Source organism: Zonotrichia albicollis, chromosome 1 (assembly GCF_047830755.1).
Source record: "Zonotrichia albicollis isolate bZonAlb1 chromosome 1, bZonAlb1.hap1, whole genome shotgun sequence".
Taxonomy (NCBI): Eukaryota; Metazoa; Chordata; class Aves; order Passeriformes; family Passerellidae; genus Zonotrichia; species Zonotrichia albicollis.
Window position 1 is genome coordinate 150409312 of NC_133819.1, and position 14623 is coordinate 150423934.

General features: G+C 39.7%; 1 protein-coding gene across 8 annotated transcripts in view; it reads right to left on the reverse strand.

Moving 5' to 3' along the window:
- The window catches only part of TRAPPC9 (trafficking protein particle complex subunit 9), a 449867-nt gene that overhangs the window by 301564 nt on the left and 133680 nt on the right, over positions 1-14623 (reverse strand). For all 8 annotated transcript variants that reach the window (XM_074557536.1, XM_074557497.1, XM_074557522.1 and 5 more), the window contains one exon: positions 542-684. In XM_074557536.1, the coding sequence (XP_074413637.1) occupies positions 542-684 (143 nt within the window). The remainder of the gene's footprint in view (positions 1-541; positions 685-14623) is intronic.

Genomic DNA, 14623 nt, shown 5'->3' on the forward strand with positions numbered 1-14623 from the left:
TAAAACTGATTGCATTCAGTGACTGAGAAATTTTATTCAAAAAGATTTTCATTATCACAGCATTTGACCACCATCAAGAGTTGCCTTGATTTTAATATTCACTATGGCATTTGAAACTGCTCTGTGGTTTCCAGGAGAAAACAAACACCAGAGGAGAGTCTGGTCACAATTTATTTGTCACATCATTCACACGTTCATTTGCAGTACGATTCTGTTACAAAACCTGCAAACTCTGTAATACACAACACATTACAATTGCTAAGAGATACAGAAAAAAGTCATCAAATTGTGCAATAAACATGAGATTTCCAGGCTCTGCTAAAACACATCATCATGAGAAAACATCTGAACCTCAGAAGCTGCTGAATGAACATGAAGTGCTCCAATAAACTCCTAAATGAGCAATTTTGAAAATTTCTTCACAAAATTCTTTACCTACACGTTGATGATGATATTAAAAATGTTTCCAATATGGACTTTAAGTTACATTCAATGGAACAGAGACAGTGAGTGAGATTCCAAGAGTCAGGGCAGGGCTCACCTTGTTGCTGGCAGGGTACTGATGCGAGTGAAGAAAACAGAGGGCTCCACCTCCACGTGGAGACCCAGGGCAAGGTTCCTGTAGTATCCTTCAGCATGTCCTGGTCCACCAGAGTACTTGAAGTTCAAAATGGCTTCCAGTGTCTGGAGAAATAAAAGTTAATTCCTTGTTAGCTATTTTTCACTACTGTGCATTTCACAAGTTCAATTAAATTAGGCCGCAGACGTGATTTGCAAATTTGCTTTCCTAACCCATCTATTCTGTTATCTCAGGAAAAAAAGGCAATCTAACAAATAACTGCAGCTTAGGCAAACAGTTGTCTAATCCTTTGGAAAACTAAAGAGTGCAGCACAAAGTCAGCTGGACTTCCCTTTACATAATTCCTCTCCATATCACATTCAACATCAAAAAAACAAAAAAAAGTTGCTAAAAGAGTTAGGATTTATTCAATGCTGCTCTCCTTCATTCTCTTGAAAAATATTCACCACTTCACTATCTAATCAAATTGAGAAGCTTCAAAGTTGGGGGGCAGATAAAGATGATACAAAGCTAAAAGAATCTGGTCTCTCATTCTCATGTCCATGAAGTAACAGACTGGAGCAACACCCAACTGCATGCACCTTGTCTCTGTGTTCATTTTAGAGGAAATGGCTGGCTAGTAAATATTTTAAATTATTCTCTAGCATGAGCCTTCTGCTCATTGCTCTCAGCAGCACTGAGCCTTTACTTCTGTGAGGAAATTTGGGGCTTTGTGCCTTTCCCCTCGATGAACAGCATGGGAGCAGCTTCCCAGCACAGTCCCCACATCATCACCAGTGCTCAAACCCAGAACAGCGTTTGATTGATCCAGAGAGATCATTCACCACCTCCTCTGTCATCATGTCCCTGAAATATGATTTGCTAGAAGAAAGGTGAGAATTTGGGAAATGTCATTGGATTTTTTTTTTTATTTATTTTCTCAGTTTTTATCCTGGTCCTCAGGCAGCTGCCACTGCCACACCTCAGAGCAAGGACAGAGGCAGTGCCAGCCCTGCAGCCTGACATGGACATCACATATTGTGCTGAAACCTGTTTATGGAAGGACAGGAACTTCTTAAAAGGCTTTGGAAACAACACCAATTTCACCTTTGTTTGGCTTTTAGCTCATTCTTTATAAAAAAAGGCAAAAAATGCCAAACTTCAAGTCAACAACTTAGCCAGCAAATCTATTTATCAGACACCATTAAGCCTCAGGAAGGTAAAAGCACTCTGCCTTTCAACAGAAGATTCACAAAAAATTTATGAGACCTGTTATTTTTTATCACGAGCTCTAAGGAACAATCTAAGGATTTTACAACTTACAAAAAACTCCAATTTTGTTTGATACCATTCTGTTTATAAGCGTGGCTGAAGGAAAAGAAACAGATACAGAATCATTTTCTTAAAATAACCACAGTCCAGTGGTTTAAAGAATACCAAAATCAAGAGTTTAATGTTCTCCTGCATGTGTGCACTTAACTGTTCTGCCTATTTCCAACTCCCTTTTAAGTGGAATAATTTTAATTCTTAATTTAGTTTCATTAAAATTCATGAGGGCCAACTTACAATACAAATAAAACCCTTGACTGGGCACACTGGACATACCCATCTACTCTGTTTATGTCAATTCCTAATTTGTACTTAATGAACTCAAGTTTATGTTATGTCAGAAGAGCTAATCAATATTAAACACAAAAATAAAAAAGCACAAACCCATTCAAAACATACTTCATCCTAATTAACCAGCTGGACCATTTCATAAAAATCAGAGCCAGACTCTGTAAGTACAGGGATCTGACATTGCTTATGTTGTAATGTGAGAATGGACTTCAATTTCAATTAGGGCATGGTGAAAACTCTGCATGTTCTGCATTATTGCTGTAATGCTCAGAGTCCTGCTGGGAGCAGCTCCATGGTTCCCTCTGCACAGCACCATGGAAAAAAGCTGCTCAACAGGACCAGCCCTGTGTCATTACAGGTAACAGAATTCAGCTTGAAAGGTCACAGAGCATCACTGTTCCAGATTCAAACTCCTTTCCATCCCAGACCAAGTGAAAAACCTCCAGAAAAAAGGCCAAAAACCACAACCATTATGTGCCACTGATGGGCAGGAGAGTTTAAGGGCACCATCATAATTTTGGTCCCTGTTACAGTGAGGAATTTGTGGGGGAAATCCTGCTGATGATGCTGTGTGTCCTGAAATCCCACTGGACAGAACAAGGAAAAGGAAACCCAACCATCTTCTGTTAATCCAGACAGCAGCAGGATATTCCTTCCCACCCAAAATGTAAGATCTAACAGGGCACAGTAAAGACTAGGGAGAAAAGAGATTCTGACAACTACAGAACACCCAAACCTCTTCTTTGTTTTCTGTTCTTTTCTCTGGCCATGATGGTTTGCAGCAGTCTATGAATGTGTGCATGTGCACACAAAGAAAAAGCATCAGGCAGACTTTACATCAGGACTGTAGATGGATGTGCAGGAGAGGAGATTGACTGAAGGAAATAATTATTTTTTTCAGGACCCTTCAGATGGTTAGAGAAAGCTTCATTGCTTAGGATTTATGCAATATGAACAGAACAAAATATTTTAAAAAACCCACAACAACTACAACAAAATTCAATCTCCTCTAAAACCTCAAATATTACTTCACCTATAATATGAAAGATTCATTTTCTATCTCTGTGATTGAAAAATACCACATTTTCATAAACCTACAAATTTCAGATAATTTACTACTCTCTCCCACAGCACCTGCAGAGAATGGCCCAAATGCTACAGCCCCCAATTTAAACAATGTTGTACCCTGACTCCTTGTGAAACCTACAGAAATCACAGCCTGAGCTGCAGATTCTCTTCATCCTTACAAATCCAAATAGCATTACTTAGAATTCTCCAAATTGTACCACTGCAGACTGAAAATGAGATGGCAGAATGTGAACACCATTCTTCCTGTAGATTATCTATGAAAAACAAAAGGAAGGAAGGAGAGAGTGCACCAGGCTTTCAGGGCAGGCAGGAAAAGAATATTGATAACTGTTGAACACATTTGAAATTCAGAAACCTGTGGACTTGGGGGGATTCTTGTTTTTAAGGCAAAGCTCCATTCTGGAAACTCAACAGTAAATACTTACTGTGATGGCTTTGGCTTGATACATTTTTTATGATTTCACTGGTCCTTCCTTCTATTGATGAAGAAAAGGAAACAAAAATGTTCCTGCATCTAAATTCCAAATGAGAGATTCTTAACCAACAGCACCCACTATCAATGACACCTACCAGAAATATTCTGCAGATAAACTATCAAAAATTCCTGGTTTGGTTTTTCATGCTTTTTTTCCTCCAAGTATTTTCAGCATAAAGCTGGCACCAGTTTGTTGACTCATAATAAAATTTAAAGCAAAGCTATAAAGGAACTGAGGTTTGATGCCACAAATGAAAAGCAACCCAAAAAGCAACTGGGCAGTAAAGTTTCGTCACTCACTGGCACCAGTCAGCTCCCACCTGCCAACATCTCAGTGATGACTCTGAGCAGCAACACCTCTAATACTGATTTTTAATTGCCAATTCAGTTGCAATCCACAGCTCAGAGCAAGTATTTCTACTGAACTACTACCACAGTACTTCCTTCACAAAAAAGCAAAATCAAATCTAAAGAGAATCTCTGTCGTCTTTATATTGCAAGAGTTCTATTGTCATCACATTGCAAGGGTTCCATATTGCTAGAGTTTCAAACCTCCTTGATGTTTCCTGTAGGCTGCTCCTCTAGGCACTGACTCCAGTTCCTCTTCAACCAACCAATCCACTCTTTTATATCACTCTTCTTATTGGCTACAAGTGTGGCCTGTTAAAATCAGGCCTGCTCCTAATCCTTAATAATTAACCCAGCTGCAACTCTTTAGGGGCCAAGATTATACTATATACCACCTTCATTTACCCATTCTGTATCCCCCTACAATTCCCCCTTTTTCTTTTAATTATGGAGTTGCAGCATTTCTAGAAGCACATGTTCAAGTAAATTAACATTATGACACATTCATACATTTCATTAAGAACTAAGAGTTCTACAAATGTTCAGACAACATATTATAGTACAAATATATATATTTCTGAGTGCTGGTTCAGTTTTGCCACTTTTCTCAGTTTACAAAGTACTTATCTTCAAAATCTTTTATACTCATATTTAACAAACACCAATAACTGCAACTGATATATTTTACCAGTAGTTTAGTATTCAAGTCCTTTTCCCTGAATCCACAGGGTCATACAGTTTAGCATTTGAGTCCTTTTTCCCAAATCACATCGGGGTCACCATTTGTCATCTTTATATTGCAAGAGTTCTATCGTCATTAAATTGCAAGGGTTCCATATTGCTAGAGTTTCAAACCTCCTTGATGTTTCCTGTAGGCTGCTCCTCTAGGCACTGACTCCAGTTCCTCCTCAACCAACCAATCCACTCTTTTATATCACTCTTCTTATTGGCTACAAGTGTGGCCTGTTAAAATCAGGCCTGCTTCTAATCCTTAATAATTAACCCAGCTGCAACTCTTTAGGGGCCAAGATTATACTATATACCACCTTCATTTACCCATTCTGTATCCCCCTACAATTCCCCCTTTTTCTTTTAATTATGGAGTTGCAGCATTTCTAGAAGCACAGGTTCAAGTAAATTAACATTATGACACATTCATACATGTCATTCAGAACTAAGAGTTCCACAAATGCTCTGACAACATATTATAGTACAGATATATATATCTCTGAGTGCTGGTTCAGTTTTGCCGCTTTTCTCAGTTTACAAAGTACTTATCTTCAAAATCTTTTATACTCATATTTAACAAACACTAATAACTGCAACTGATATATTTTACCAATAGTTTAGTATTCAAGTCCTGTTTCCCTGAATCCACAAGGTTATATAGTTGAGTCCTGTTTCCCCAAATCCACAGGATCATGTAGTTTAGCATTTGAGTCCTTTTTCCCAAATCACATCGGGGTCACCATTTGTCATCTTTATATTGCAAGAGTTCTATTGTCATCACATTGCAAGGGTTCCATATTGCTAGAGTTTCATACCTCCTTGATGTTTCTTGTAGGCGGCTCCTCTAGGCACTGACTCCAGTTCCCCCTTAGCCAACCAATTCACTCTTTTATATCACTCTTCTTATTGGCTACAGGTGTGGCCTGTTAAAATCAGACCTACTCCTAATCCTTATTAACTCAGCTGCAACGTTTTAGGGAGTAAGATTACATTCTATAGCACCTTCATTTACCCATACTGTATCCCCCTACAAATTTCCACCTAATTCTACAGATTATTGCTGCTCATGCAGAAGTTGGAATGTTACTGAGAACAGAAAAGTCCAAAACAGACAATGACAAATTAAATAGAGAAATGAATGGGGGGAAAGCTGTGTGAAAGGTATTTCTAGTGCTGGCAAGTGAAATATGGTGCTCAGCCCTTTCTCTCAACTGTGAGATGATTGACTGAATACTAGACTCAGGAAAATTTGCCCCCTCTAAAAAGTGCTCCAGTTCTGTGTGGCAAGTAGCACAATTTTAGGTCAAGAATTTTCTTACACCAAGAGCATGTTAAGGAACTATAAATCAAGGATATAAGGGCCCACCTGCAGAGATGCAATCATTATATGCTCTAGGTAAAGGAAAATAAAGTTTCCATAGAAGAACACAAAGCATCATCATCATTTGTGAGCAAGGCTCACATACACTGTGTTTTCAGGTCTTTTCTAAATTCCCTTAGTACAGTAAAAATGACACTAAGTAGATCTCAGCACTTAATAGAAGATGAAATGTCAGTGCTACAGGCAGTTTGCTCCCAAGGAACTGCAGATGCTGACTGCAGCGACTGAAGAAATACCAGACTGTAGCACTACAGACTCCTCCTTAAATCCACAACACTTAAAAGCTAAAAACTAAAGGGGAAAAAAAAATAGCATGAAGACCAGACTCAAAATACACAAATTCAGAACATAATCTTTCTAGTTTAGCTTCTGAATGGCTTTTAGAACACAATCTCATTAATGAGTATAATTTCTCATGCAATTAGGGCTTGAAATTTGAAAAATAATTTATTCTAGGTGTGTAACCTTCCAGTACACCTTCCTTTGGGAAAAAAAAAATACTGATTACTTGCCCAACTGTAAATATGATTTATTCCCAAATCCTATCCTACTCCTGATGTTCTTCTCTCTCAAACTCCCATTAGCAGCTCTGGCTCCACACATTCCTGAGTGTTCAGCCATTTTTTCTGACTTTAGCCCCTTTTCTCACCTGTTGCCTTGTGATTTCTGGTTTGGGTGTGGTATTTTTTTTCCTTACTATAAACCCCAATTTTGTTAAGTTCTCTCTGCCTCCCTCCCTCATTCCTCTTCTTCTCTGACCATTCCACTCTTATTCTACTCTGAGCAACAGCCAGTAAAATTCTCATCAGTAAAAAAAGAGAAATAAAAAATTGATACTTCATCAGTTCCATCTCACAAAAGGCACCAGAGGATCTGTCTCAACAAAATGAATTTCTCCATTTCTTCTGCTGGGTGGAACGCTGAAAATCTTTAAAAGAGCTTTGTGTAAATAAACCATGGATCAGGAATTTCCGCTGTCTAGCTGTAACTAATTAAATGATCTGGCAGTAACGAGGAGAAAGTGAGTTTCTCTAATTAACCACTCTCTTTTCAAGGGCAGCAGGTGACCCTGGCAGTGCTCAAGCTCCTGACAACAGCAGAGATGTCCCCAAAAACGTGCAGAATTGGATCAACCTCAAAAAGTCCTGCAAGCTTTTAATCCAAGCACATGGGATAAGCTGGTCCAGGAACACGTTTCAGATACAAACACAGGGCATGGACACAGCTGAATCTTTTTTATTTTAAGGAAAAGGCTAAAAAGTGAGCATTGGGAAGGAAATGGAGATGCCTAAATAGCTGAAACCAAGATGAGACTCAAATACATCAAGCTTCCACTTTGGAGCAATTTGTGAACACAAGGACTGTGTCTATGTTTAGCACTGAGCTCCAATCCCAGTCCTGGCATTTGGAAATGCACACAGTATGCCTGTGTATTCATCTGGCTATCAAAATTAATATAGATTAACACTTTCTTGAGCTTTATTTACAAAGGTCTAACAAAAGAATTCCTGTCATTTTTGCTTCTTCCTCTCATCACTGAATCTACAGCCTGTGGTTCCACATGATAACCTGACAAAGAATAAAATCTATATTTAAAAAAAGAGGCTTAAAGGATGATTTTGTGTAAAAAGAATGAGGCTTAATAGCAGTGTTGGGAGAAGCAATTGGTGCATCTATGTCCATGGGCTGAATATCCTCCTGTCCACTTGCTCTCAGGAAGATAAAGGGGACACAAAAAAAAACACTCCCACACTGCTAAAGAGGAAAAGCAGAGACACTTCCGGATACCTTCAAATCCTATAATTCTACTTGGGAAGACAAAAATCTCCAATCTAAGAGGAAAAAAAATCTGACAGTTAAATGACAGAAGTATTTATTCCTGTCTTTATTCATCCCCAAGGAAAGAACAGCACTGCTGGAATCTGGGATTTGAGATCTGCACAACTCCTTAGCATGGAGTCTCTGGTCCCAACTCTCTGAAGGACTTGGATCTTGATATCCTCAAAAGGTTAATTCAAGGTGAGTATTGTTTCAAAATTGAAAACAAATTGTTTCTCTCTAATGTCTTTAGTGTCTCGCACAATCTCAGGTTGCCATGAAAGGTCCATGTTAAGAAATGAAGGTAAGAATTTGAACACGTCAACAAATATTTATGAAGTTTTCTGCCTGCAGAAAACACTAGTTCACTATTATTATTAAAAAATAATAAATTGAATTTTTACATGAAAATCATTGGTGGGATAAAGTGCACAGTGATATAACAGAATCATAGATTCACTAAGGCTATAAAAGACTTCCAAGACCATCAAGTCCAACCATGGACTTGAGAAAGGCACGGAGAGATCCATTTGCTTTGCAGAGAGAGATTTTTTTCATTGCAGTGTCACTGGACAGTATCAGTCTCTTCACTCATGGCTAACCTGTCTTATTTTCTGATACACAAAATGTCCTTTAGGGTTTTTGCATTTTCAGAGATGATATGACTGTCTTTTTTTTTTTTTTTTGCTAAAACATAAATCCTATACTTCTGTCTGCATGCCAATCCTGAAGCAAATCTGAATCCACTGGAATACTTCATTGATCAAGGTAGAATTCCTAATTTTGCCCAAGTAAGAAAAGGAGACTCTCCCTATAGATATTGTTCCTTAGAGCACCAAACAGTGCAGTAATTGATAGCAGGAGCCCTGATACATGCATTACAAAAAGGATATGCATATGTAATGATCTTGTAGTGCATATGTAATCATCCTCCTGGACCCAACTGCAGCACACACTCTCCATGCTAATTTTTCTCTTCTCTATTCCACTGAAAATACACTTGGCAACTACAAAAGCCAGGATAAAATTCTTAACAACTGATTAAGCAATGAAATAAATTGTGCCTCTGCAGCAAGTCAGACCTTTACATGTACAAATACAAACAAAGCCCACATTGCCACTCCTGTTAAGCTTCTCTATCAGTCTGCCACACAATTCAATGTAATTTTTAGCACCTGTGTTAACAGGTGACTTTGCACACCCAGGTTAGTGAAGAAGGTGCCTGTTGTGTGCAGCTCTGGTGCAGTGTTACTTAAGTGACTTTCAGCAGCAATTCTTGCACCATACCAGCGTTTATAGAGCTCATCCATCCACATTTCTGTCTAGTTAAACCCCTGAACAATGAAAGTGCTGCATCTCTCAGCAAAAATAGCACAATGGCAAGTAGCTGAAGCTAAATATAGCTCCTGCAGGCATATACTGGGAATTAAATAGTACATTTCACCCCTCCCCAATCCTAAATCAGTAAGCTTCAACAAGGAATCTCTAGTGAATACACACAGGAGCTCAATAAATCCCCCTTAAGCTTACAAGGCATATTCTGAATCTGTGCAGGCTAAAAATAGCTATGTTTATAATGAGAATGGAGATGTGAGCAGAATAATATTAAGTTTAAGGCAGGGCTGTTGTAGTCATTCTACATTAACAAATAGGGTGAATCAAAGGTCGCTCTGACAAACAGATACACAGGCTGACAGATAAAATATAATATCCAGCAATCTTGTACTGAAGAGCATTCATCTCTCATTAAACTCTGCATTTCCTAATCGACTATTGCAGCCACACATTCACAAGTGATTTCGTGCACATTTTTTAGCTGGAATACAAGTTGTTAGCTCCTAAAGACAGAAGGCAGGAATACACAGCATAATTCCCCTGGACAATATTCCCTCCTAGAGCTTCAATCCCCTCTGGAAATATTCAGGAAATACATAATTATTTTTGTTGTATTAATCACAGAATTCTGCCTTCTTTAATTAAAGGTAAATTGCATCCAGGCCTCCTGGGTCTCACTATTGCAGCTGGATGCCCAAGAGGCTGATGCCCATTCTCAGCTGCCTCAGAGTTTTACCTCCCTCAGCCTGGGTCCCAGCACTGCTGACCACAGCTAGCACAGCATCTCATTCTTGGCTGAGCTACAGATGAGAGATTAAAAATAATTTAAACACAAGTAACTTTTATGTGGAACATTCCCATGGAGAGTTTTCTGTCTGCTGACACTAAACTGCAAAATGTGTTAGAAAAACATGCTGGGGAACAAACCCTGCATGCTGGTCTTGGAGGATGAGAAGGAATGGAGGGGCAAGTCAGAACACATATTCCTTAATAGCTTCTTTGATTCTGAAATCAAAGAATGGCATCAGTTGGAAGGGACCTTAAAGACCATCTCGTTCCAAACCCCCCTGGCATTGGGAATCCTTCCACTAAACCAAGCAGCTCAGAGCCCCATCAGTTTGTTCTAGAACAATCTGGGGATGGGGCAGCCACAGCTTCTCTGGGCAACCTGTGCCAGGGCCTCACCATCCTCATAGTAAAGAATGGTTTTGCTTTTATCTAAAGCAAGCCTACTCTCTTTCAGCTGGAAGAGCCATTCCTCTTTGTCCTGTCACTCCAGGCCTTGCAGTCTCTGTCCATCTTTCCTGTTGGCTCCCTGCAGGTACTGGAAGGCCACAATGAGGTCATCCCAAGACATCTCTTCTCCAGGCTGAATAAACCAAATTCTCTCAGTCTTTCCTCACAGCAGAGCTGTTCCATCCCTCCAGTCATCTTGGTGGCCTCCTCTGGACTTGCGCCAACAGCTCCACATCCTTCCTGTGCTGGGCCCCAGAGCTGGACAGTGCAGGTGGGGTCTGACCAGAGCAGAGGAGCAGAATCCCCTCCCTTGATCAGCTCCCACAGTGCTTTGGATAAATCCTGCCCTGACTCTGAAGTAGGAAGGTGGAAACAGAGAATAAATACAGGGACACACATTGATGAAGAAATCTCAGACATACACACACCCTTCCAAGGGGAAATTTGTCTCTGTGAGACCACCTGGTTCTCCCAGCAATGGCTAGGGATGTGCTGGGGGCTGTAAAGCAGCATCACTGCACCTATTTCCTCAATGAAACCTTAGGTTAGAGGGTACATATGTTGTTAGGGGTATGGGGTATTATCATAGGATACATTTGTACTTTGAACCTGTTCAGTTCACCCTCCAGGCACAGCGCCCAAGAGTAAAGGCACAAATGCTGGCAGATCCTTCTCACTAAAGGCACATCCCAGGGAGAGGTGGATAAAACCAAGATGAGGGCATAACAAAGAAACATCTCCAGCATAAAAACCCCACATGTCATGAAACCCTAAATGAAATTACATATAATTACATATAAACCCAGTAACAATTCAGAAAGAACTTCAGTAAAAGCCAGAAACAAGTGCTGAAGAAGTGACAGCCAGCTGGGACTGACACCTCTGCTCACTGCTGCTGCTCATTCACAGGCAGGTCACCTCTCACCTTGGAGAGAGTGAGCACAGGACTTTTCTTTGGCTCCACAGCACATCTGGCTGCTCCAGACTCAGCAAACAAGAATTGCCTCTCAGAACACAGTCCCAGCTTACCAAGTGAGACTTTCACAGAGCTGTACAACACTACTAAGTTCTGCAAATGGTGAGTCCAGGGTGAGTCCTCCAACCTTCCCACAAAAGCAACACCACCAACCCTGAATAGGCTGATATGCAACAACCTCAAGTCCCTGGGTAACACCAAAAAGTTATTCAGTTTTGTTTTTCATGCCAAAGATTTCTATGCTGTTTTGTTCTTCCTCAACCCCCTCTCTGTTCCTTCCATTTCCACCACGTCCTTTGTGAGCAAAGAGGGTAAGATTGCACACAAAGAGGGAAAGAAAAAACTGCTTTTCTATTCCTTTACTCTCTATTCCTTTACTTTCTAATATTCTATTCCTAATAATTGTTTGTCTTTGTAGAGCATCTCATGCTTCCAATTTCATGTATTTGGAATTAAGACTCCAAATTCTTCATGTGCATTAACTTCACCATGCACATGTGGATCAGTGCTGATCTTCACCTCAGACTTTAACCCCCCCCAGCCCTACTGCAGGATAAGCCTGTAATCCCCGAGAGCTGTTCTCCATGTGTGCTACCCTTGCTGATCTTTGGCAATTCCTCATCACCCTAATGCTCAGATCCTTTAAGAGCATGCACAGGCACAACACAGTCCTAAGGAATGAGGCAGGAGCCCACCCTGCAGTGTGCAAATGAGCCCCTTATCCTACCTTGAACCAGCTCAGCTCATGATGGGACCTTCACATTCGTCTCACAGCACACTTGCCTCTCTCAAAGAGCTTTTTGTCAGTCTCTGGGAGTGTTTAGGAATCAAGTGAGCAGCATCAATGATTTTCTGTTTGTTCAGGAGCTCTGAATATAGAACTGGGACAGATTTGCTTACCGTGATGCTGCCCTTCATTAACAAAACCCATTTCAACAGTTCCCCAACAAATGTATCCTGTAATAACACCCTATACCCCTAACAACATACGTACCCTATAACCCAATATAATAACCCTGATAATCTGCAGTTTCACTTCTGGTTTTACCACATTTACCAACAGTAAGTGTAAAGTAACTGTTTTAATTGCTCTGCTTCCCCAATGGCAACATACAACTTAACGTGCCAAAGTTACAAACTTTTGAACCATCAGAGAATATGAAAATAATATTCCAGACTAAGAAGGAAGAATCACATGCACCCCTCTATGAGCACAAGTTCTTACAGAAGTCCAGAGTTTCTATTTTACATCGCAGGGATCCGTCCCATACAAATGGTTTTAGGAAGGTATCAAATCCACTCACTATTCAAAACACTCTGCTGAAGAAGCCAGCTCCTTTCATTATGTGTATAATTTTTATTCATAATATTATTGTAGTACACTCTGAAGAAAAAATATAGTAACAGCCTAAAGGATAAAAATCCTCCTCTTCAATAACAGAAGTATCTTTAAAAGAAACAATGCATAAAGCAAACCAGGAAAAAAAAATCAATTCTATAAAAGATTCTTGGAACTGATAAGATTTTTATAGGCAAGCTCTTTGGAATTCTTGGGTTAAATAATCCTCATTTTTTTAGGAATTCCTCTGATTACAAGGGATAAGCCCAATTAGTGAATTTTCAAAAGTAGAAGCAAATGAAGAAAGGGGCTTTAAAAGAGGAATGCTTGAACAATTTTATCTCTAGATCTGTTTATTCAGCACAGACATTAATACATAAATATGAGAGACTGAGCACTTCAGATTTTTCAGCTGCTGCTTGGGTTGGAAAAAAATGCTCCAGTAGCACAATCAGTTTTAAAATCAGTAAAGTTACTGAGCTAAATTTATCACTGATTTAATGAGTTTAATGTGGAATGAATAGCGCAAATTCCTTCTCCTTAATATGATGATCAAAACTAACAGAATAAGAAAATAGTGAAATTAGTTTTCAAGAACTAAGACTTCAGAAATTAAATCTGTCCTCTACTCTGGCTAGAAATGGGTTCTTTGAGTTGCAGAAAAACAACACTTTCCATTCTGATATATCTTCTTTCCCTGGGCAGGCTCTTTGAAAGCAACCAAGCCTTTAGTTACACCACTGAAACACAAGTCAGTGCTCCAATAAACTCTCTGTATGTGATTCCTTCAAAGGTTGCCCCTCAGGACAGGGAATCTGCACTTAGCTCTCCAGGAAACATATGAAAAATAATTGCAGATATGAGTCAGACACGGAGATGACACTAAAATGAATTTCCACTCTTTGCTGTCCCCATTTTGGCACAATTCAGCCAGGTGGACACAGCGTCTGCTGGCTGGCTCCAGTCCCACCTGCACTGAGGAGCCCTGAAGGCTGAGAATACACTTTAAATTCTGTGATGTTACCAAAAAAAAAACCAGACAAATTTTCCAGAGGCAAAGGTCACAAAGCAAATGAGAGGTGTAACACAATGCTCTCTCAGAAATATAGATTTGCAAAAGACTTGTCAGGGACAATTTGACCAGTCTGCAGCAAGTGTTTGCTGCTCATTTCTGAGCATGAGCTCAGACAATACTTGAACCATTCCTGTTTTCAAGCTGCCACTACTGATGCATCTGTATTCTTTACACAGAGCAATAATGCTCCAAAAATAACAGATCATCCTACAAAAAGGTAGGGAAGGGAAGGAAGGGAAGGAAGGGAACCTGATGTTTAAACCACTATTTTGATTTTTATTTAGGATGCCAACTTGATTCCCAGCCTAAGTGGTTAGCACACACTTAAAACGATTACAAATGCTTACTTAAAAAACACACTGAGTCATCTCTGAGCACTTCATAAATATGCAGCAGGAAACTCCCAAACACTGACTCATCACTTCAGAGGTTTAAAACACAATCATGCATTTTCCAACTGTTACTCATACTCGATTAAATCCTAAGCAAAACCCATCCTTGTTCTGTGAATTCCACTTGACCACCCATTAAGCCTGGCAAAGAAAAGAGCACAATGGGAGGCAGAAAATTGGGAAGAGTGTTGATTCTTAACAATTCCTGTGGAAACACAATTTCATCTAAACATACTTGGAAAATTCTTTAC